Source organism: Ovis aries, chromosome 7 (genome assembly GCF_016772045.2).
Source record: "Ovis aries strain OAR_USU_Benz2616 breed Rambouillet chromosome 7, ARS-UI_Ramb_v3.0, whole genome shotgun sequence".
NCBI classification, from domain to species: domain Eukaryota; kingdom Metazoa; phylum Chordata; class Mammalia; order Artiodactyla; family Bovidae; genus Ovis; species Ovis aries.
Genome location: NC_056060.1, coordinates 7,495,443 through 7,521,670, shown reverse-complemented (window position 1 = coordinate 7,521,670; position 26,228 = coordinate 7,495,443). Strand labels below are relative to the sequence as shown.

General features: G+C 43.3%; 1 protein-coding gene across 1 annotated transcript in view; it reads right to left on the bottom strand.

Moving 5' to 3' along the window:
* SV2C (synaptic vesicle glycoprotein 2C) overlaps positions 1 to 26,228 on the bottom strand; it is a 215,910-nt gene that overhangs the window by 77,075 nt on the left and 112,607 nt on the right. Inside the window, exon 4 of the mRNA XM_004010196.6 lies at positions 25,398 to 25,549. Coding sequence (XP_004010245.1) covers positions 25,398 to 25,549 — 152 coding nt within the window. The remainder of the gene's footprint in view (positions 1 to 25,397; positions 25,550 to 26,228) is intronic.

Below are 26,228 nucleotides of genomic sequence, written 5' to 3'. Positions count from 1 at the left end.
GCCACCATTTTCATTTTCTTGATGAGGAACAGAATGCTTAAGGTCATGCAGATGGTGGCTGTAGAGTGTGGCTTCAAGTCAGTAACATCTGGGTTAGAATTCCAGCTCTGCATCCACTATCTACATGATCTCAGAGCCTTTTGTTTCTTCCTCAGTAAAATGAAGTGTGTTTAATCTGAAGCCACAAGACTCATGTTCTTAAAGTGTGGTCCTGGGACCACCTACATCAGAAACATCAGGGTTCCCTTATTAAAAGTACAAAGAGGTATGTGATCTGAGAGTTTGCATTTTTAATAAGCAGAGAAGACAGTTAATAAATATATTATTCATTTAGCATCTACTTGTAGATTCATAGCTAGGATTTAATATATACATTTTTTTAAAAAATTGGTCATTTTACATTTATATGTTATTTCTCTGAAGTACTTGAAGTGTCACAAAATCCTACATTTAGAGGCAATGTCACAGTTTGGTTTCCTTTGAAAAGAACCTGAGACCAGGACTTCAGTGGAAGTAGTTTATTTGGGAGGTGAGCCCAGAACATAGGTGTGAAGGAGCAGGCAGAGTGAGAGAAGGAAGAAGGAAAAATAAAGAGTTCATTACTGAACGGGTTATTTCTAGGGGAAACAGGAGCTCAGTCCCACTGGGAACCCCTAGGGAAAAATGTAGAATGGTCACAGAATGGTCCCTCTGTAAAAGGTGAGGCTAAGGCATTTTTTCACCACCTCCTACTAGTAATTAGTTGAGAGCTGGCCCCTAGGAGTTAACTTCCTTGTGTATCACAGCTGAGTCTGTGTGGGGCTCAGAAGTCTTTGGAGAGAACTCAGAGGTAAAAGGTCAGAGACCCTCAGTGGAAGCTTGAGCTGGAGCACCGGCAATGTGTACGGTCCACACTGCGCTGATGTCAGGGGACCAGGGACGGAGACCAGCAAACAAAGCACGTCTGTTTCAGGCAAGGTTCGCACAATTGCTGCTTAATCTAATTGCTCAGTTTTGGATAGGGGACTAGGGAAAGCAGTCTTTCACTGGCAGAGAACCAAAAGCATATTCTTTACACATGCCACACTTTCATGCTGTGCTGGAGCTACCACAGCATCTCTGCAGGAAATGAAGACTCTTAAAGAAAAAGAAACTGATTCTGACATTAGGGGGAAGTCTTTTGATGAAAGAGACTGCCTATTGCCAGAACATGCTACTCTGAGCCTCCCCCACTCTCCCCCTAACTTAGTCAACAAGTACCTCAGTGACTGAAAGTCGCTCAGTCTTGTCCAGCTGTTTGTGACCCCCCACAGATTATACAGTCCATGGAATTCTCCAGGCCAGGATACTGGCGTGGGTAGCTTTCCCTTCTCCAGGGGTTCTTCCCAACCCAGGGATCGAACCTAGGTCTCCCACATTGCAGGCAGATTCTTTACCAGCTGAGCCACAAGGGAAGCCCAAGAATACTGGAGTGGGTAGCCTATCCCTTCTCCAGTGGATCTTCCCGACCCAGGAATTGAACCGGGTTCTCCTGCATTGCAGGTGTATTCTTTACCAACTGAGCTTTCAGGGAAGCCCTAGTACTTCAGAGGAGTAATATAAATATAAAATGAACAAATTCTTATCCACAGAATTTTCTGCCAGATTTCTGTGCTTCACTCTTAAATATGAATAGATAGCTGAAGATCTCCAGATACCTAAGGAAAATGTTCAACATGAAAAATCAAAACAACAGAAAAAAAAGAAAAAGCTCAGAAGAATAGTCAATGCAGGAAAGAACAAATAAACAAACGAAAACCACTGCTCACCAGCTCTCCAAGCCACCCCCCAGCCAATCTTCAGAGCTGTAAAAGAACAGGATACAGCCATGGAACAAGAAACAGTGGCCCAAAAAAAGGCAAAGAACCCACACACAGATCTGAGCAATTTTTAAAACATAGTAAGAAAAGACATGAAAAGTCAACAGAATGCAAACATGAAAAGTCAAACCTCCTAGACAGTAGAGCAAAAAAACACATGGGCAGTAAGAAAGAGGAGATCAAAATATTAGAGAATTAATCCAGGTAATTCAACACCCAATAGACAGACACTCCAGAAACCAAGAACAGAAAAAGTGGTGGGAGGCAATCATGGAAAAGAAAAATTATGAGGGAATTCCCTACAAATGAAGGACATATGCCTTCAAATTGAAATGGCTCAGTAAGCCCCAGGAAAGTAAGAAAAAGAGAAACAAAAGGGACATGTGAAAGTATATTACAATCATGATATCACGGATAAAGAAAAGAACTTACAGAGAGAAAATACAGGTTGTATACAGAACAAAGGGATTCTGAAAGGCATCAGATTTATCAACAATACCGCAAGCTAGATGACAAATGGAGCAATATCCTCAAACATTTTGTGGCAAATTTTTGACCTAGAATATTATACCCAGCCATACTAACCATCTAGGGGACAGTATAAGGACCAAAAAAAAAAAAAAAAAAAAAGGTGATGGTCAAAAGGTCTATGGATCCTGGGAACTGGAATTAACTCAGGAGAGCGGTGAAATCCCAGGATAATAAGTACGTAGAGGACCCAAGAAACAGGATGACCAAGGACTGCAGGAGAAATGCGTTCAGTAAAGATGCTGGAAATGATATCATCTAACAAATTTCATTACACAGAAAACGACATTTAGAGGTTATAGGTATGGAAAAGACTTCATGAAACATATACAAATCAAGGCAAATGAAAATATAATACACCTATTAACTCCAGGAAATAAATCATACTCCAAACACTATTTGACTCAGCAGGAATCAGAATAATGTAAATTCTGATTACAGATTTAACCAAACATTATGAGTTAACTTTATTGAGAGTGCAGAAAGAGAATTTTGGGGTGGGTGGGTAGCCTAAAAATACTAATTCTCAATTTCCATGCCAGTCAACAGGTAATATGTAACACAGACATAGCAAGGGAAAAATTATATATCTATATAATTTAGAAAAAACTAGGCAAACAGAGGAAATAACTCTAACAGTTGAAAGAAATTGCTCTTGAGAAGAAAGAATGGAAGGATATGGAACTATTTTTTTATTGTTGTTATCATCTTAGTGGTGTCTGCTTTTTAGGACTATGGATAAAGTTACTCTGATTTTTAAAATTTAACTAATAAAATCTATTCTGAAGCTCAGAAGTAACTTTCACATGCCATCCACTGTGCCAGAAAGCCAGTTTATTTTAATATCCTTAGAGGATTAGTTTCAGGACCCTCTGAGAGTATTAACATCCACAGATGCTCAAGTCTTTACATAAGATGGTACAGCATTTGCATATAACTACACATGTCCTCAGCTTCCCAGGTGGCTTGGTGGTAAAGAATTCAGCTGCCAATGCAGGAGTTATGGGGTGGATCCCCGGGCCAGAAAGATTTCCTGGAGGAGAAAATGGCAACCCACTCCAGTATTCTTGCCTGGAAAATTTCTTGGACAGAGGAGCCTACTGGGCTACAGTCTATGGTGTCACAAAAGGGTCACACATGACTGAGCATATATACATATCCTCCAATATGCTTTTTCCCCCAAATACTTTAAATCACCTCTAGATTACTTATAATACCTAATACAACGTAAATGCTATGTAAATAGTTGCTGGTATTTGGCAAATTCAAGTTTTGCATTTTGGGATTTTCTGGATTTTTTCCCCCAAATAGTTTTGATTTGAGATTTGTTGAATCTGAAGATGAGGATACTGAGGGGCTAGTGTAATAAAAGAATTATATTAAAAGTCTTTGGGCATGCTGCTGAGATGGTGAGTGGTATATCTGCCACACACACAAAAAGCAATCTCATTTTATTCTAGAGGAAAATGGATCAGCTGAGACAAGGGATTTGGTTCTGTAAGGAAATATGGGTCTCTCCACTGAACTCTGCAGCAGGCACTTTCTAGGTTGAAATCATTCTGTTTTCCAAAATACAGAAATTCTTTCATTTCATATAGGATGGGGTGGCGTAAATAGCTCATATCACCAGCTGTTTCTTTTCCACTTTAATCAATTTAGATGCAAGAGGCATCATCCTCATCAGTAGGATATACAATTAATTAAATATATTCAGTGTATCTGTGAGCTAAATAGAAAAGAAACAAATGTAGACTAGTAAAATCATGACTTTTTCTCTGGATCTGAAAATGGGTCAACAGACATTATGTTTATATATATATAATATATATATTTGTATATCAATTATATTATATATTATATAATTGTATATTAATATGTTAATTAATATGATGTCTTTCTCTGGATTTGAAAATGGATCAACAGACATTAGGTTTATATATATAAATAAGTATATTTATATAAATATGTTTGGGTGGGCTCTGGGAGTTGGTGTTGGAGAGGGAGGCTGCAGCGTGCTGCAGCTCATGGGGTCACAAAGAGTCGGACATGACTGCAACTGAACTGAATTAATATACAAATAATATGAAATATACAAACATAACATATTAATTTGAATATTAAGTATATTATACAACTGTATATTAATTAATATGTCAATTAATTAAATATATATTAATTAGTCTTCTGCACTAAGCAAATGCCATGTGAAACTGACAGACTTCCCTGGTGGATCAGTTGGTAAAGAATCCCCTCTCTAAAGGAGACTTGGGTTTGATCCCTGAGTTGGGAAGATCCCCTGGAGGAGGGCATGGCAACTCACTCCGGAATTCTTGCCTGGAGAATCCGCAAGGACAGAGGAGCCTGGCAGGCTGCAGTTCATGGGGTCGCAAAGAGTCAGACATGACTAAGCCACTAGGCACATAGTAATACTGTTTGCACTTAAAAGTTTATATTCATTGGATTTTAAATTTTCTTTTTGAATACAGTTGAATCAGTTCTGATGAGATGGATGAAACTGGAGCCAATTATACAGAGTGAAGTAAGCCAGAAAGAAAAACACCAATACAGTATACTAACACATATATATGGAATTTAGAAAGATGGCAATGATGACCCCGTATGCAAGACAGCAAAAAAGACACAGATGTGTATAGCGGACTTTTGGACTCAGAGGGAGAGGGAGAGGGTGGGATGATTTGGGAGAATGGCATTGAAACATGTGTACTATCATGTAAGAATCGAATCACCAGTCTATGTCCGATGCAGGATACAGCATGCTTAGGGCTGGTGCACGGGGATGACCCAGAGGGATGTTGTGGGGAGGGACGTGGGAGGGGGGTTCATGTTTGGGATCGCATGTATACCCATGGTGGATTCATGTCAATGTATGGCAAAACCAATACAGTATTATAAAGTAAAATAAAGTAAAAATAAAAAGTAAAAAAAAATAATAATAATTTTTCTTTTAAATTTCACTCTTTCCCTCCACAGATATATTTAGCATCATATTACAGTTGTCCCTAGTTAGAAATATTCTGTCTCAGCACTATGATACAGAATGCTTTGCTGGGTTTCCCTTTACCAACTATCATGTCTTAGAAAAATCCATAACTCGACAGGAAAAAAATCTAATGAAGCCTGTTTACCTTGTCAAGACATTTCATGGCATCTTTGCATTTTACTAAAAATATCCATTTATTCCTTCACTATGCAGACTTTTAGATACTGTAAAATATCTCATTTTAAAAATCCCCCCCCCCCTTTCTGCATGGATAACTCTCCCTCTGTTTTGTCTTTTTTCTGACCCTTTTGTAGAAAAATATCACTTTAAATCAAATTGCACTTAGGTGATTTGATCTCGAAAAGCCAAATGAACAGCCATAGGCAAATGATGAGCTGGTTTTAAAAGTAAAATAAACACGAGTGTACTGCCATTCGCCTATGTTAGTTCTTCCATCTCAACTGCTCAAATACCCCCACCTTAGGAAATACAGTAAGTGATTCAGATGGTGTTTGGCTAGCACATGTATTTGCTCCAGCTTTTATCTCTTGATTACAGTCACTGAAGGATGAGCAGTGTGAAATCACTCACCCGGTCACCTTTCATTATAAATCAGGTAAGCACAGGTCACCCTTTTGATTGGCTATAATACACTGCATGAAGGAAGGTTCAATTTCCCACTAAAGTCTGCACCAGAGGGAGAAGAGGGAGGGAAAAAAGAGCAAATCAATAACCTTTTCCCTCCAATGAAACCATGATTTATAATGCTCCTATGGAATGTCAGGATGCTTGTTTTTTTTTAGGACAATGACAGCAATATTGCAGGTAACCAATGACAATGAAAGTCTGAAATCTGGTGGTTATTTTCTGCTCAAATCACTGCTTAATTGAGGAAACCAAACAATACAGCAGAATAAAACGTCATCTCTTTGGACCCCTCCAATTTGGAAATCACAGTATTACAGGCATAAAATATCTGATCCTTTTTGAGTTAAAAACCCCAAATAACTTTCCTCTGAAAAGCTGCTGCACCTTTCATTGGAGGCCAGTCTTGAAAATTCTGTACTGAGTTTGACAAAATTAGTATTCTATTTGGAATTGTGCTTTAGTATTTGAATCATAATTTTCTTCAGAAATGTGCATAGACTAGCATAATAGGGACCATAGTGTTTACTGTGAATTTTTGTTACATACATTTAATTTTGTTGGAGGCAAAAAGGGCAAATAAGAAATCACTGTAGTAAGGAAGTTCTAGAAACATACAGAAGGTGCTTCTAAATTACTGGCTCCATTAAATATTTATTGAATAACATGTCACAGTCATACAAATCAAACTGATATGCCATTTACACCCTGGTTTCTAACAATGCACAACACTTGAAAGAAATAAAACAGCATTTGTTTAAAAGACTTATAATACAGAACATACCTAATAGAGCCTGTCTCTCCTATTGTGAATTAATGCAGCTTCGCTGTTCTGACATGAAAGTTAGTTATTTCACTCACTGACTCCAAGACCAAAAGAAATAAAGTCAGCCTTGAGCTGCAGCAGTGCCAGCCCATTAACCACTGTGACTTTGAAGACTAGAAGAAAAATAGCTGAACCAAAGGCAGGTGTTTTAGAACCTTGACAATGACTCTGATTATACTATTGTCAAGGTGCTAATTAGCCCTGCAGATTCCTGCATTAGAAAATGCGTTCAGAGAGCTCTTAATCCATTCCCCAAGCTTTACCAGCTACTTGCCACAGGACCGCAGAATGTTGGAATTAAGGGGCGTAGTAAACATTTGCTAGTGCCTGTGTGTCAGGGACTGAAGCGTGCAGGGCCTACAGGCGTGGGGATATAGGTAAGGAAAGACGGCATCTGAGTCTCAGTGTGGAACTCTGTGCTATTGTATCTCTGCTCCTCACATACCTTATGCTCAGAAAATATTTAGTAAATCATTAAAATGAACTCCAATGAAACTTTTTGACATTTTCTTTTCTTTTTCTACCTTAGGTGTAGTGGGTGGAATTAATTACCCTCCCACCAACACATTATCGAGAGCATAATGCAAATAATGTGCACCGTTACTCCCCCCCCTGCATCAACATTTCCCATCAACTGCTGTCCTACCAGCGCCCCAACAGTCAGTGGTTTCATTGCGGATTTGAATCCGAGGAGAATCCTTGTAAGATAAATCCTGTGCCTTGTCACTTACATAGTGGCAACACGGCAGTGCCCTCGTTTTGTCTGTTCTCTTCACTCAGCACTGTTTGCTCGTCTCTCGTGTTGTCATTACTGCTTCTAATTGATGCAAAGTACCCCATCACCTTTTGCATACCCATCACTCTAGTAGTGGATAGAGATTGCTCCCACTCCCTCTTCTTACAAACATCACTGTGAATAGTCTTACATATGACCCCTTACTGACACATGAATTTTTCAGGGTGTAAACCAGGGATGGAGTATACCAGGACAGAGTGTCTATCTTTACACATGTGGATAAGCAACATTTGAATGTTCTTTAGAATGACTGCCCCAGTGTACACTTCTCTACACACGTGTGCGAAGTCACATCAGTCGTCTCCAACTCTACATACTTCAGAACTGTATCAGTTCAAGCCCCCGCCCCCTTCTCCCCAATTCTCTCTTCCTCCTCACCTTCAGCTTTTAGCCACGGAGGCCCCAACCACAGGATGGCTTTGAAGAGGAGGGAGGGCTTTGTCTCCTGTCCGTTGACCCCCGTGGGATATGGGCACTGTCCACACACATCACTACTCGACACACACTGGGCACCATCTTGCCCTCTCTTAACAGGAAAAGGGAGGGGCTAACATTAGATCTGGAACTCGAATGAGAGAACTGGAAAAGAAGGAATTTGCATGTAGATGAGTGGGAATTGGAGAGTCTGCTTTGAGAGGGTCAGTTGGCCTGGCTTGTTGGTAACTAAACTCCCTGGAGGATTTGCCTCCCGAATCCAAATAGAAATAAGAAATATGACTCCTGGAAGGAGTAGTGGATCTCCATTTCACAATCTTACTATCGATTTCTAACTGTCCAGTTTGAAGGAAAAAAGAAACGAACTTGAAATCTGGAAGCCAACCTCTTCTATCCAGAGGAGATTCTCAGGTTCTAAAGCAACAGATGGCATTGCCAAGTTGAATGGCATGGGGAGAGCTCTGAGTGGCTGAACTGCCTTCTTCTACCAGGATGGGGGTCCTCAGCCTGGCCAGACACAGGGATGGGAGTAGGAAAGGCAGGTATCAATGGGGTTCCTGTTTTCTGCCAATTTATACAAATGTTGGTTCTAGAAATTTCCCTGCTCTCCTGGCTAGGCCATTTGGAAGATCTATTCTGGAAGGAGGAGGAGGAAGGGAACTACCCCTGAGTTGAAGTCTTTAACGTTGGAAAGCTGGACGTGAGCCAGAGTGGGTTCCTGAGTGTCAAGAACTTGACATACGCAGCTTCTTGAGTGTCAGCCCAGTAGAATCGGAACCCACATAGTGAAGCCACGGAGTGTGGAGACATGCTGTGTGATTCCGGATTCCTGCTCCTCCGCTTTACTAGCTGAGTGACCTTGGGCAAATACTTAACTTCTCTGGGTCTCCATTTCTCATCTGTAAAATGTACATAATGATAGTGCCTCTTCACAGGATAGTTATTAAAAAATTAAAGGATTAATATATTACCAAATATATTTAAATATTTATTCGAATATTTAAAATATTTTTTATATAACCACATATATTATATATACATATTTATATTATATATAATATATTACTAAAACTAGTAATTCATGTTAGTGAAGAGACCAACACGACATCTTTCCAGGAGGTGAGTGGTGGGTTTTCCCTCACACCCATCCCTCAAGTTCCTCCTATTCCCTCCCCTGGCAAGGTGACCTCAGCCTCAAACATGAAACCACAGAAGTCTGGAGAGCAAGCTGTCAGTTTTTTTTCCTTAACAATCTGGATTTTTCCATCCTCCCCACTCTGCCAAGTCCTGAGTGCAGCACAAAATGGTCCTTCTCAGCATGACAGTTAACTCATTCCTGGAGCCACTCCCCTGTGAGGCTCCTCTGCTGTGAACCACAGACTCCCGGGTCACTGCAGGCCCCCTTCTGCTTGGTGTTTCTTCCATCAGGGGTCTCGGTGCTCATCAAATCATTACCACGTGGAGAGGCTTTTCTTTGAGAGACACCCAAGTGGATGGCATTTGGCTGGAACTGATTCTCAGTAGGGAGACAGTCTCCCTGCCTTCTTCTTCTTCTTGCTCAATCACTCAGTCATGTCCAACTCTTTGTGAGTGACTCCATGGACTGCAGCACGCCAGGCTTCCCTGTCCTTCACTATCTCCCAGAGTTTGCTCAAAGTCATGTCCTTTGGATTGATGATGCCATCCAATCATCTCATCCTCTGTTCTCCTCCCACCTTCAATCTTTCCCAGCATCAGGGTCTTTTCCAGTGACTCAGCTCTTCACATCAAGTGGCCAAAGTATTGGAGTTTCAGCTTCAGCATCAGTCTTTCCAATGAATATTCAGGGTTGATGTCCCTTAGGATTGACTGGTTCGATCTCCTTCCAGTTCAAGGGGCTCTCAAGAGTCTTTTCCAGCACCACAGTTTGAAAACATCAATTGTGTGGTGCTCAGCCTTCTTTATGGTCCAACTCTCACATCAGTACTGGGAAAACCATAGCTTTGACTATATGGACTACCTGCCTACACATTGTCTAACAAATGGCTGATACCTCAAATAAACACAACAGTCTAGATCCCTCAAGCAGCCTGCAAAGGCTACTGAAGACACTTTAGAATTGGAATGTGAGTCATGGGCCAAAAGAAAAAAAAAAGGAGAGACAGTAAGGGACAGAGGAAAATGACAATAACCTAGAAGCTTGAGAACCGCTTTCAATTACAATGTTGAAGCATAAGCTTAGCAATGGCAAAACCTGGGGCAACCAGTTGGCTACTTGCAGTTCTGGAGTTCTGAGTAATGGCTCTTGCTGATGTCTGAGCTGGGTGAAACGTGATAGAACAAACCTCACTTGGAACCCCAGCAGCCACAACTGTAACCAGGATGGAAATCCATTTCTAAAAATGCTGGTTCACAAAGGGAGAAAATAACCTCACACCATAACTTTGTTTAATAAAACTCATGAGAACTGGGAGCAGCTGTCTTGGATCAGACATGTGGAGGGGTATAACATCACTGTCTAGGGTATTTATCCATCACCCTGTGACTCAATCAAAACACTCATTATGGGCTAAACTCGGTCAGGCACTATGATTGGTACCATGGAGGCTATAAAGATGATGAAGTCTTTTTTTTTTTTTATTAAAGTATAGTCGATTTATAATACTGTCTTAGTTTCAGTTGTACAGCATAATGATTCAGTATTCTTGCAGATTATTTTCCATTATAGGGTATTTAAAGATAATGGATATAATTCTCCATGCCATATAGTATATCCTTGTTGCTTATCTATTTTACATATAGTACCTTGTATCTGTTAATCCCATATCCTTAATTTGTACACCTACAACCTCCTCCGTTGTATTATTTTTTAAGATTTGACAAGTGATATTACATAGTATTTTTCTTTTCCATCCAGCTTGTTTCACTAAGTATAATATTCTCCAGGTCTATTCACATTGCCACAAACGGCAGTATTTCATTATTTATAGCTGAGTAATATTTCATTTTGTGTGTGTATGTCCATGCACACACACACTCCACATCTTAAGCCAACTGTCTGTTGACGGACACTTAGGTTGCTTCCCTGTCTTGGCTATTGTCAACAGTGATGCTATGAACATTATTCATATTGATTCAGAGTACCATGTGCTCAGTTGCTCAGTCATGCTAACCCTTTGTGACCCCACGGACTGTAGCCTGCCAGGCTCCTCTGTGCATGGGACTGTCCAGGTAAGAACACTGGAGTGGGTTGCCATTTCTTCCTCCAGGGGATCTTCCAGACCCAGGGATCAAACTCGTGTCTCTTACATTGGCAAGTAGATTCTTTACCACTGAGCCACCTGGAACATTGGTGTGCATGTAAAAGACGACTCAGTCTTGATCTCTGGCCTCAGAGTCCAGAAATTGCTTAGAATACTAAACAAACATTTTTTAATTGAAGGTATGAAAAGAATTCTAAAAAGTAGCCCCAGAAGAAGGCAGAGATGTATACCAGGAACAAGAAGGGCATGGTGATTTTCTCTGTGAAATGAAAACACTAAAACACTGCACCATGTCAGTACGTTGGTTTGCTGCACATGGGAGAGCAGACCCAAGCTTGGTTCATTAACAACGAGATGAAAGTCTTCATAAACCACCAAAGATAATTCTCCTGTGTGACGATGATGACTGCCAATCAGGTATTCTGCATCCCACCCTTCCCTCAGGAGGTCCCTGCGGGCCCTTCTTCCTTCTCACTAGACCATGCTAAGGCCCTGCATGTCTGGCATCACTAGCTCACTTCCAACCTCTAAGCAAAACTATGCTCTCACTCTCTGGTCGCTGGGACTCCTCCAGGGACCCAGTTCCACTCCCCTTGGCTTAATGGCACAGTTGCTCTGTGTACCTGATGAACAGAAGTCCCACCTGCCTTTCCCTTCATTATGAAATCTTCCTCCCACACAGACTCCCAGAGATGTGTTGTCTTATCCATGAGCACAAAGTAATTACCTGTCTTCTCCCTTCCAGCTTAGCTCTTTGGCTTCAGTTCAGTTCAGTCGCTCAGTCTTGTCTGACTCTTTGCGACCCCATGGACTGCAGCATGCCAGGCTTCCCTGTCTATCACCAACTGCTGGAGCTTGCTCCAACTCATGCCCATCGAGTCAGTGATGCCATTCAACCATCTTATCCTCTGTCGTCCCTTTCTCCTCCTGCCTTCAATCTTTCCCAGCGTCAGGGTCTTTTCCAATGAGTCGGTTCTTTGCATCAGGTGGCCAAAGTACTGGAGTTTCAGCTTCAGCATCAGTCCTTCCAGTGAATATTCAGGACTGATTTCCTTTAGGATAGACTAGTTGGATCTCCTTGCAGTCCAAGGGACTCTCAAGAGTCTTCTCCAACACCACAGTTCGAAAGCATCCAACTCTCACATCCATACATGACTGCTGGAAAAACCATAGCTTTGACAAGACTGACCTTTAAACCAGGTGGTTCCTTAGGCCAAATTCGGCACCTAGCTTACAAGTGCATGCTGTTTGGTTCATAGAGTGTTTTGAAAATGTTTTGAAAAAATTGGGTCATTATGATAGAACCACTTTGGAAAACACTTTGTTTCTCATCAAGTTACCCACACTTACCAAACAACCCAGGAATCCTTCTCCTAGGAATTTACCCAAGAGAGATGAAACTTCATTCACACAAGGATTCATACTCAAATGTTCACAGCAACATTATTCTCAACAGCCCAACTGTAAACAATCAAAAAAGTCCATCAATTGGTGATTGGATCAATAAACTATGGTCCATCCATAATGGATGCTACTCAGCAACGGAAAGGAATGAACCCTCAAACACCCAACTCGAATGTGGATGAATCTCAAAGGCATTATGCTAAAGCAGAGTCCAGAGGTGAAAGTTTTATACTATATGATGTATTTCATTTACATAAAATTTTACAAAAGATGAAAAGCATATCTTTGCTTACCAGGTGCCAGGCATGATGGGAGGGACTTGACTGCAAAGAGGCATGAGGTAACTTTTTGGTGATGGAAGTATGCTTTATCTTGATTGAGGTGGTAGTTAGAGCTGTATCCTTTTGCCAAATCTCATCACTTAAATTGATGTATTTTATTCTAGCTGTATTTGTTTTCTGTTGCTCTATAACAAATTATTGCACTCAGGGGCTTTAAAATCACAAAAATTTATTATCTGAAGTTCTGGAGGTCAGAAGTCCAAATGGACTTCATTGCAGTAAAAGTCCAAATGGACCTCATTGCACTAAAAGCAAGGTGTCAGCAGGGCTGAATTCCTTATGGAGACTTCAAGGGAGAATATATTTCCTTACCTTTTCCACCTCTTGAGGTTGCTCATATTCCTTGGCTCAGGGCCCTCTTCCTCCATCCTTAAAGCCAACACCACTAAGCCAAGTCTTGCCCATACCTCCGCTTACCTGGTTCTTCCCGCTTTTACAGACCTTTGTGATTAGATTGAGCCCACCAGTAACTCACCACTTTTAGGTCAGCTGATTAACAACCTTAATTGCATTTAACCTTAATTCCCCTTTATCCTGTAACCTCACATATTCACAGGTTCTGGGGGTTAGGGTGTGGACATCTTTGCAGACCATCATTCTGCTGACCACATGGCATATCTCTAAAAGGATACGGTTAAAAATTGGTAGACTGAAAATTGGAGAGACTTCATATAAATATCCAGAATACTGCCTTCTCTTGGTAAATCAAATCTGGTCACACTAGGCTTCAATAGTTGTGTGGCTAAATCTGCTGCAGCTGAATAGCTGCCAACAGTCATGTCTGACCCTGAGCGACCCCATAGATGGCAGCCCACCAGGCTCCCCCATCCCTGGGATTCTCCAGGCAAGAACACTGGAATGGGTTGCCATTTCCTTCTCCAATGCATGAAAGTGAAAAGTGAAAGTGAAGTCGCTCAGTTGTGTCCGACTCTTAGCGACCCCATGGACTTCAGCCGACCAGGCTCCTCCATCCATGGGATTTTCCACGCAAGAGTACTGGAGTTGGGTGCCATTGCCTTCTCCAGAGAGGACACAGACACTGTCAAAATTTGTTTCAGTACTGTTTCTCGCCAGCTTCACCTATTTACATCACCTGCTTGGTCACTAAGATATTTACACTGGCCATCTCAGTCTTAAACTGTTAAGTCAAATGAAACCAAGACTCTCTGACCCTTCACATGTCCCCTTCCCTTTTTCCTCCACTTGATCTGTCAGGCTGACGTGTTCTCTCCATCTAACTTGTAACACCGTCTCTATCTTGAAAAACACAGTGGAGATCAACCTGACTCCAGCAAGGCCAATATTCCCAAATCCATCACAGCATTTGAGAAAGGGGTTCTGTGAAGTCACAAGCTGAAACAGCGAAGATGAAAATTAAAGACTGGATTCAGGATTCGTCACTATTACCCAAGAAGAGATGTTTCCCTACACTCCCACTTTAGCCTAGAAGCATCTCTGGCTTCCAGCTTGGGGCCAGGCACAGTGTAGACACGCAACAAATGTATGTACCCCCAAAGTTCAGTGTAATATCTCATAGAGCAACTCAAATAAAGGCTAAATCTCAGTTTGTTTAGCAGCGATGGGGGAAAAGTACTGAGACCCATTTCTTTGTAGGATAACTTCAACTTAAAGACAGAAAAATCACATTGCTTCCATGATCCTCAACTGATTTCCTAACCCTTGCCAATCATCTCATCAAGATATGCTTTGAATCTGTTGAGAAGACGGGACAAGGGAATATGCAAATGGCTGAAACAGCAAATCTCTTCTACTACTATCGGACTAAACAGGCAACAAGAGTGCTTTCTAGTTAGGATGCTCACTGGATTAAGATCTACAGTAACCATCCCACTCTGCTCCAGCCCACAGCATTTTCTCTCGCCATATCTTGCCCCCTTTAATTTTGCCAGATTTAGAGTCTGACCGCTGCCATGTCCCCACTACACAGTTCTCAGGCTCACTGTTTTCCAGCCTCTTTGCAAGAGTCCTCCCAAAGCCTCAGGGCTGCCTTCTGTCCTGGATACTCCAGAGTGTGAGGAGGAGCATAGCAGATGAGCAGATGAGCTCACTGGGGAGTGAGCGTAAGAATGAGGAATACATGGACAACGCAGTTCAACCTGTCCCCCAGGAGAAACATACTCCAGCATTAACTAAAATACTGCGTGTGTGTGCTCAGTCGTGTCTGACTCTTGGCAACCACATGGACGGCAGCCCACCAGGCTCCTCTGTCCGTGCAATTTTTTTCAGGCAAGAATACTGGGATAGGTTGCTATTTCCTACTCCAGGGGATCACCCAAGCCAGGAACCAAACCTGGGTCTCTGGTGTCTCCTGCACTGGCAGGTGGATTCTTTCCCACTGTGCCCCCTGGGAAGCCCACATAAAAAATTAGGCACTTCCTAAAGAAGAAACACCTACTAAACTTGAGAAGACTCCATTAAGAATTACTAAGATTCCCCCATCATGGCTTCCACCTCAAATCCTGTCCTATTTAATAATCTATTCTAACGAGCTATCCTAGGCATTGATTGTGCATCTTTAGGAATTACATAGCTATGCTCAGTGGAGTTCAGTTGTGCCAAATGGTCACATAGGCTAGGAGGCCACACCTGGGTCTTTAACTGGGCTTGCCTTGGGACCCTCCAAAAGCAACTCAGAGAAAATCTAAGCGCAGTTTTGACAGAAAGACAACTGCACAAAATATAAACATTCAATCAACCCATAAGAGAACAGAAACTTCCAGGTCATTCAGCATCAATGCCTCTGCTGGTAAGTTACATAAAAGCTGAAGTTTGACTTACTCCTTACAAATGAAAGAATATTATACTTGTAGAAAATAGATGGGCAGCTCTGTGGCCTTTGGCCTTAACAATCTGGGCAAGCGAATGGAGTATTCCTCTGGGGACCCCGATATGCATATAGCAGAAAAATGAAGTCCAGATTCTATAGCTTGTATCTTGAGATATCAGGGAAGCCTTCTCTACCTTCCCCATGAAACTGTAAATTTCTCTTGCCCTCTAAACCAGTTCAATATTATTGACAGAAGTTTGGGGAATGATCATATGCTCAAACAAGGAACATTTTAGAAGATGACAATTTTTATATCCCCCCAGGTGACAGTTCATTTAAAGGCACAGCAGTTGGTTACCAAGACTTGGTAATGGTGCTAATTGTAAGGCTTGGATAACAGACCTAATTAGGTTAATGACAAATTCAGCCAAGCAGGGGTATTTTCAGGACCATGCTTTTCAAACACACACACACATACATATTTTGTCTAGTTCATAATAAAGAGATGTACAGAGAAATGAGGCAGGAAGTTCTTATAGAATCATAAGGCTATCATTTAGACTTTATACTTCAGGGAGAAAACAAGGAAACTGTTTCAGAGTTAGATTTTGTAATAGGCATCCAACAAGAAAAACAATGGAAAAAAAAAAGTCCCCAAATGCCTTCAAAGCAGGGGTGCTTTTGATGGCTGGAAAGCCCTTTGTTTGCTAAGAGCACAAGGAGTGCTGCTGTGGACTGAACTGTACCTCCCCAAAATTCAGAGCTACAACCCTAACTCCCAATGTGACTGTGTCTGGATGGGATCTTTATGAGGTCCTTAAGGTTAAGTGAGGCTGTAAGAGTAGGGCCCTAGTTGGATGGAAGAAGAGGAAGACAGAGATCTCTCTCTCTCTTCCTCATGAGGACACAGCAAGAAGACAGCCAGAAAGAGAACCCTCAGCCAGAAACTAAACTGATCAGCCACTTGGTCTTGGATTCCCCAGCTTTCACAACTGTGAGAAAATACAGTTTTGTAGTGTAAGCCACCTAGTTAATGGTATTTCGTTATGGCGGCCCAAGCAGAGCAGTAGATGCGAGTTTCCACGTTTGGAGCTAGAAGCTGGGCAGGGCTGAATTTTTCTCCGTAAGAAAGGAGAGCGGGGTGGGCCGCACAGTTAGGTTCCTGGGGGAGGAGACGGAAGCCCGTGAAGCTGCTTGCTGTGCGGGAAGGGGGAGAGAGAAGACACAAGATAACCTTGGAAGGAAACACAAAAGTCAAATGGGGGGTTGTAAACTGGGATGGAAAGCGTGTGATGTAAAAGCCTCTTAAGACGGTTTCTTATGATATCTTCAGTAAGGCAATTTTTATAATAACAGAATTCTGGGTGTGGTCGGTTTTTCTCATGCAAATGATGGAGGCTTAGCGCTTAAAGTGCTCAGCAAGAGCTGAGATATATCCCTCAGATACATGAGGTGACGGATGGCTGCCATATGGGCCATAAACACACGCTGTAGGGACCACACAAACGCTTCCAAATTACCCTCTGTGTTGCTCTTTTGTCATGTCTGGAGAACATTTTGAAGAAATGAGAATCAGAAGGCTGGTTCTAATTCCTAATCTTCCATTTTCTGTGTCACTTTGGGAAATGACAAATTTTCTATGCAGCAGGCTCTCCATTCCAAAGACGAGAATGACACTTACTGCTGCTTTTGTTCCCAAGATTATTAGAATAAATAAGGTGATAAATGTGGAGATGCCCTTCAATTAATTTTGTTTTCTACTTTTTATTTTGAATTAGAATCACAGAAAGTTGCAAAGGTAGTCCAGAGAGATCCCAGGATCCCTTCTTCACTCTGTCTCTCTCGGTGCTCAGAAATGAAGATCTTAAACAGCTGTTGTACGACACCGAAAGCAGGAAACTCACAGTGGAATATGTGTATAGGTCTTTGTCATTTTATCACATGTGTGGACTTACATACCCACTTGCATTCAAAACATTAATCCATCAGTACAAAGATCTCTGGAGGCTACTCCATTAACAGTCATACCCCCTTCCCTTCTCCCTGTCACCCCTAGTCCCACCAACCAATCACTAAACTGTTCTCCATCTCTCTGTCATGTCTAGAATGTTATGCAGGATATCTTTGGAGATTGTTTTTTTTTTTTTTTCACTCACAAAATGCCCTTGACGTCTCTCCTAGCAGCTATATTAACTGTTCACTTGCTTTTATTGCTGAGTAGAATTCTATGGTATTGCAGACATTCTGGTTGTTTCCAGTTTGGGGCTACTACAAATAAAACTGTCCTAAATAAGCACGCACAAGTGTTTATGAGGACATACATTTCCATTTTTCTGGGACAAATGCTCAGGAGGACAGCTGTCAGTTGTACGTTAGGTGTGTCTGTTTTTGTTGTTGTTGTTGTTGTTGTTGTTTTAAGAAAACTCCAAATTACTTTACAGCACGGGGCACTATTTTGTGCTCCCACCAGCAACAGATGGGACATGAGATTTCTTTGCATATTCACTAACATTTGGTATTGCCATTAATTTCTTAAACTAATTTTTATACTATAAAAAGTACTTGTTATTCCATTTCAAGGCAAACCCTAATATCAACAGCTCTTGCAGGATAAACCCCTATCTATAGTAAATATATCAACATTTCTGTCTTTATTTATTGTAGATATAGGTGCTATGATCCCTACCAGAGACCACGTTCTCCAGGATTTGTGGAAGACATTCTGCTAGTCAGGCTGGGGTTCATATTCCAGCTTTGGGGAGAAACCCAGGGGTCTAGTCAACTGTGATCTGAGGATGGGGGAAGTCTGGCCCACTGAAACGCTACCAAGGGCTCACCTGTCTGAGGCTTGCTACAGCCTTGCACCTACATTTTCTGAAACTGACATATAAGGGTCACACTAGCCCTAACTGTTGTTTGTTTAGTTGCTATGTCGTGTCCAACTCTGCGACTCCATGAACCTCTGTCCATGGGATTCTCCAGGCAAGAATACTGGAGTGGGTTGCCATTTCTTTCTCTAGGGGATCTTCCTAACCCAGGGATCGAACCCGAGTCTCCTGCATTGGCAGGCGGGTTCTTTACCACTGAGCCACCGGGGAAGCCCAGCCCTAGCTGTACCCACCTTCATATGGGCTCGGATTCTCCTTCTGACACACGTTAGTCTGTGCTAAGCACCTTATCTCAGTGAGGGCCTGGGACACCTTATCTATGACACACGTTGGTAACTATGATTTTCTAACCACAGGTGGTACCCCTAAGGATGGCATCTTGCAAAGAAAACAACTCTTTTTAATATTCCAGTTCCTTCTTCCTCCCTTAGCTCAACTTCAGCCCCATTTACGGAAAGAAAGCTACACTTGACAAGCACTTGTGTCAGGCCCTGTGCTAAGTAACCGCTTTTTGTATACAGTCCTTTAGTACAGCACCCTGTAAGGATATTTTGCCCATTTTATAGATGAGGCCACTGAGAGTCAGAGAGCCTAAGTAAGTGTCCTAAAGGTGACAAAGCTGGAAGAGCGGCAAAGATGGCTTGGAGCCAGGGCCTGTCTTAGGTCAGCCCATGCTGCCTGCCTGCGTCCAGACCACAGGAGACCTCGCTACTGAGACAGAGCTTGGCTCCGGGATGTCCACGTAATGCACAGGTCAGCTAGCGATGCATGCCAGCAGGTAAGGGCCATCAGCTCTTGTGCCACGTACCTGGGCGGTGGCACCATGCCTTTACAATGGATCTTCATATGGGATGTGCCCTTTGGTTATTAATTCATCCAACAAACACGTGGATGGAAGATTCTGATTCACTGGGCTTCGGGTTATCAAGATTCTATGGTATTGTTTATTCCTTGATTCTCTCTCATTATCTTTACATTTTTTCTCATTTTTTTCTCCTCTCTGCTTCCCCTGATCTCACTCTCTAGGCAAGGTTTAGCTCATTTTAGCTCATTTTCCCTCTTTCGTGTAACTCCGAGCTCACACTGGGCTGTGCTGACAAAGTCCAGGTTTCCCATATAAGATATGAACCTGATAGCAGTAACAGCTACCACTTTTGAACATTAGTTAAACTAGGTGTTCTAACATGATCATTTCACTGAATCCCCAAATGCTGACTTAGGAAATGAGACTGGGGGGACTGAAAAGCTTGACAAAGCTCACACACCTAGAAGCGGCGGGGCTAAGACTCAATAATCAGCTTTCACTGTTGTCTCTTGCTGTGCGCTGCAGTGCCTTCCTTCTTGTGCACAAAATGTACACGGCCTTCCCTGTTTCATTCATCAACCAGACAGCTATTAGACTATCCCCTCCTACCTTCAGCCCAGTTCCACTATTCGGGGGAAGAAATGCATTAGCTTCACGTTTCTTGTAACTACAGGAAGTAGAAGACATCTTGATAATTCAGACAACTTCAGGACTATGTGTGTTTTTAAGCCCAGACACCACACTATAGCTGGAAGGGGAGGGTTGCGTGGGGTTTGGGCTTTGTGGGCATCCCCAGCTTGGTCCCTGAGGTCTGCAGCAAAGGGCTGGCATTGGGGGCAGTAGAGATGCTCCGGTGCTGAGCACAGCCTGGGTGCCGTACGCTTTAAGAGCTGAGGCGCTTCGTGCTGAATCGATAGCCTTCTCACTTAGCTAACTGAATCCCTTGCTGTGCACTGTCAGGCATCTGGGCAGGGGACAGCACCTCATCTGACACGCACACAAATATAAAAGAAAATGATGACAGAGAGTTTAATGGAGCAGAAAGTGCAGCAACCCTGCAATGACTCCAAAGCATGGGACGCAATGAAAGCTCTCAGCCAAGGAGGGAAAGGACCCAGGATTCAGCTCCCTGTCCCATTTTCTCCTTAAGGCATCAGGGCTTGCATTCAATGCTGATGTGTCCTAATTGAGAGGGGGTGTGGGGGAGGGGAGAAAGGCTGCACGACAAGACAGCCTTTGCATCTCTTCCATCTGCTCTCAAACACCGTGCTTGTTCTTTTGTGAATCGGAAGCCAGTATCCACTGCAGGTTGGAAGTCAGAGGTTTGGAAAGAGGTGTGGGTCAAGAGGAACCATACTTTCTAACATCTGCTCTCAGCGGCTCTGGGCACCTGAGCTTTGAGGCCAGGGCATTTCTTTCTGGGCAGGGTCTTCTACCCCCTCCCTAGCTTTATGGGGACTGCTCTTTGCCACAGGTTGAAAAAGTCCCAAAGCTCCTGGCTGGAAGGCGCTGGTCCCAGGGAGATGGTGGCAGGAAAGCTGCCTGGAGTGATGACATCCTGTACTCTGCCTCCTAACATCTCTTCAGAACCTTCAGGTGCTAGCAACCATCTGTCTCCAGGGAACACACAGTACACCGTCCTCTGATGCTGGTACGGAAACTCAGCCTCAGCTGCGGGCCAGGTGGATCCGAGGTCTGTGAGCAACGCCTGGCACAGCCTATATCTCAACTTGTCCACCCTGGCAGCCATTCAAACATCCTTTCTGGAGGTTGTGTCTATCTTCCTAAGAGTCCCTCCAAGTTCCAACATCCCAAGTGACCAGCTCAAGGTCGACTTTGCTTCAGAAGCTTGTCGGGAATCAGAATCCAGGCCTCATGGCATCGGGCTCGGGTTTTGTGCACGGACTGCTCTGCCACAAATGCAGAAAGGTGACGTCCAGAAATACAAGCCTGACTGCGTTCCCCATGACTATACATATCATTTATCCCTTGACAATCTTGCCATGTGACGCCAATTACTAAATTCTTTCCTTCAGAGCAAATCTTATTACCAGCATGGGAAGGGCCAGTACATGACTCTGGGTCGCTTTATTCTGCCCTGACTGCCTTCCCTGCCAGGAGAAAATTCAATCCACTGTACAGGTGGCAGTGGTCAGAGGTCCCCCAAATGAAAGAGGAGGCAGGGGCAAGGACCCCTATGCCCCTGTTTTTTCTGTGGGCCATGGCACCATTTATACCCTACAGAATTTCAGAGGGAAAACAGAAAGCTGCTTATTTTCTCAGAGGCTGCAGGGAAAGTGGATGGACTTTTAACCCTTAGTCATTTTTAAGTAAAGTAAAAAGATGTGTCATCGGAAAGACACACATTAAAGTTACCTTTAAAGTGTGATTCTGAACCGGAAGTATGAAAAAGTCCTTTAGCCTGGATGAAACCAACAATATTAAAACTCCAACACCAACTGAGTAAGTCAAGCACACAGGTCAGGCTCACTCTTTATTCCAATTCACACCTGTATACACACGAGGCAGTCCCAGGGGCTCTGGCATCACCCACTGAGAGAGGTACAGGGCTGACAAATCTCAAACCTGACTGCATGCGAGAACCACCTGGGCTTGTTAAAAAGGAGATATGCCGAGTCCCCGTCCCAGAGAATCTGACTCAGTTGATTTGGGGTAGGATCCAAGCATGGGTATTTTCAGTGAGTGGGGGAAGTGGTAAACTTCCATTAAAAAGTGCTTATGAAGAAGTATAACCACCATATAATGACATGCACAAATCTAGAGCACCCAGCTTAGTGAAACCTGGGCTTCCCAGATGGTTCATATGGTAAAGAGTCCACCTGCCAATGCGGGAGATGTGGGTTCGATCCCCGTGTCAGGAAGATCCCCTGGAGGAGGAAACAGCAACTCACTCCAGTATTGCTGCCTGGACAATCCCATGGACAGAGGAGCCTGCAGGGCTGCAGTCCATGGGGTTGCAAAGAGTAGGACACGACTAAGTGACTGAGCACACATGTACTCTTAAAACCCATCCCCATCAAGATACAGAACATCCCCATCACCCCCAGAAGCTTCAGCATGGGACTTCTAAAACTTAACTCTTTTATTTTGAAAAAAAAAAAAAAAATTAAAACTCTTCAAGCTGCAAGAGTATAAAATGAACTCAGCAAGGGTATTTTAACAACTCTCCCCTGTTGATTCTAACACAGACCCAGGATTAACAACAGTAATTGGCTGTGTTTTTCTTTTCCTCTTTTTTGGACACACCTCTGGCCATGGAAAACCTTCAGTAAAACACGGGCATAAGGTATTAATTTTTTGTTACTAATTTCTTAACCAGGTCATTATTGGTTCCTTCAATACGGAAAGTAATGTTGGCCTCAGATCCATTTGATTCTGCTGTATTGTGACTGTCTTTGTAACTTTTCAAGCATTGTTTACGGTTCACAACCTCCCGCTTTCTAGCTACATATGATCTCAGGAGACTTTTTGCCTCTAAATAAGAACATTTTATGTGTGCTTGTGGAAGAAAAAGGTGGGGATCATGCTCATTTTTCATAGTTCAGCCACGGACAGTTGAGGCAAAACCTGGAGCCCTCCAAGGGCTATTCAAGGTCAAGGGCAGGGATGTGCGAAAGGCAAGAACCTGGAGTGAGTGAGGAAGTGAGGAAATGAAGTCAATACCAAAAGCAGTCGTGTCCAGGCCCAGTAAATACGCACAGACGACAGAGGCCAGCCTGAGCTACTAGCTGAGGGAGGCCAGCAGGAGGCGTTCTGAGGTTGAGGCATGGTGGGAAGGGAGGACTGGAAGCGGGGGCAGGGGTGGGGGGGCAGTGAAGCCGGCAGTTAAGGGGCTGTGCCGCCACCAGAGGCTGAGACGCAGAGCATGCTGGCCTCAGAAGGGGCCCAGGTGCCAGGCTGCGCTCTGCATGAGTCCATGGCAGACATTGCCAGTGAGGCTGCAGCTGGGGCCACCCAGACCCGCCAGCTTATTTCACTTTGCACAAAAGCTGAATATGATTTAACGGCGGTTCTAGGGGCATTGCTGGGTACAGCTGGACTCTGCCCAGGTCCTTCATCTCCTTTTTGTCTCCTGATACATATTTCCTAAGAAACAATTCCTTATGTGGTAGCTAAGTGACTTTTCCATTTGGAATAGCAAGCTGAGTGGGGTGGGTGCTGGATGCTGCCATACAGGGGAAGTTCTGAGCATGGCTGAGGTCCTTAGGACCCAGATGAAGGAGGAGAATCTCCTTAATTCCTCAGATGGTGGCAGAAGGCAAGCCTCATGATAGATATGAACAGACAAGCCTCATGGTGGATATGGGTAATGGCCTGAATGAGGGCATCACTGGCCCAAAAGTGACTGAAGAGTTTAAAAATGAGAAACCTATCACACTAAAATGTTTGACAAAGAAAAGTTCTCTTCAGGACCAGTAACTAATTTCTTAAGTCTTGTGGGTGTTCTTTTTTTTTGGTACTTGTGTTGTTAAATAAACTTTGGTTTGCATATAACTTTCCAGGTTTATTAAAAGGAAGAGTGTGACAACATGAATTTTAAAGCTCAGTAAATTCCAAAGCTTTGTTTTGGAAAACAAATCACAATGCATCTGAACCTTGAAGTCCATCTTGTCTTTGATTTTAGCAATGAGTTAAATTCACTTAAATTTGTTTCCTAACAGAACCACACTTTATAATGAAAAGTTGCTCTGTTCTTTTTTTTTTTTAAAGGCAGAAACATAGAAAATGAGCAAATAGTAAATTTTTAAAATCTAATTTTTTGAGATTTCAGATAGAACAAAGAGTGAGGTTTTGAAGCCATGGTGGTTTAAATATATCCAGTATTAATGCTTTGTCAGCTTCATCCTGCTCTCACACACACACATGCACACACTCATATGCACACGCACTCATGCACACACACTCATACACACACATGCACACACACTCATACACACATATGCACACACTCATACACACACATGCACACACACTCATGCACACATGCACACACTCACACACACACGTACACACACTCATACACACACATGAACATACACACATGCACCCACTCATGCACACACATGCACACACACACATGCACACGCACTCATACACACATAAATATAGCTGGAACAGGTACCTTTCCCTCTCCTTCTATATCGAATTCAATTCCTAGATTCTGTTAACCTCTCCTGGCATTTCGCGGTTTATGGGTGAAGCACCTGGGAGCTGTGGCTTCTGACGGCGTGAGTGCTGCTCAGAAACACGAAACCTTCAGGTGTCCTGAGGTGGCAGAACAGTGAGTACTCAGGGAAGCCTGAGGAGGGGAGCTGTGGAGGGCTGTAGAGTCACCTCTGAGGCTCTGCAAACTGATGGTCCTTAAGGAGACGGGGCTCTCCCTGCTCCCATCCCAGCTCTGAGCTTCTGGAAGAGGCGAGGCTGCCATGGGCTGAGCCGTGGGCTAAGCCGAGAGGAGATGAGTCAAGGTACTCGCAGTGTCTCACACGTGTGAGGAGCCCAAGAACCACCGTAAGTCAAGCTGCCTTATAGGCTATGATCTGTGCATCCTTCCACCTCCACTTACACGGGAGCCCATGCTGACAGCACAAAGGGAACAAAGCAAAGTGGAGACACTGAAAACAGCAAAATGAAAAGTCTTCCCAAAGGATCGCTGGCACAGTCCTACCTCATACAGATCTATAAGGGGTTGGGGATGCGGCTCCTAGACATCACAAGAGGGACAGGCATGATGATGGCGCTGTTCTCAAAGCAGCACTGACAAGAGAGGGAACGGGTGGAAACAGAAGCTGAAACAAGACAAGGGGACCGCCCGGCTGGGGCAAGGCCGGCCTCTTACCGTAGTGCGGGATGATGGCCCAGGCCATGGCCGAGGCGTAGATGCCGCCGATCATCCAGAACATGCAGAGCCAGCTCAGATGCTCACCCCGCTTCTCTCGGGCCAGCACCTCCGCAAAGTAGGAGAACACGGTGGGGATGGCTCCTCCAATCCTGCCAAGAGGTAGGGACTGTATGTGATATCAGGGCTCGTACAGCCAGTGTGAAACACAAAGGGCAGAGCTAAAGCAAGCTCTATTAGCACACGCTCTCTTTTCCAGCCTATCAAGGAAGGTACATTTTCTACAACTTAGTAACTTTTATAGTGGCTCAGACGGTAAAGAATCCGCCTGCAATGTGGGAGACCAGGGTTCAATCCATGCGTTGGGAAGATCTCCTGGAGTGGGGCATGGCAACCCACTACAGTATTCTTGCCTAGAGAATCCCCGTGGACAGAGGAGCTTGGCGGCTACAGTCCATGAGGCTGCAAAGAGTCGGACCCGACTGAGCAAATAAGCACACAGCATGTTCAAAATAGGTTTATTATCCTCCCCAAACTTGAACCTGCAATTAAACTATGTTACCAAAAGGTGGGAGTGGTGCCCTACTCACGTGCTTTATACAGAGCGCTTAGCTTAAGATCTCCATGGACTTTCTATTTCTTGCTGATGTTCTACATCGTGTTTATCAAAAAGCACAATATTTGGTATGATCTAGGAAATACTTTAATTAACACATTAAAAAAATATATATATATATTATGATTATGTCTTGTCCATGACATGGGGACTTTGGAAAGAGATTCAAACACCTCTAGAGGGCTGACTGCAACTGATACCACTCCACAGCGTTG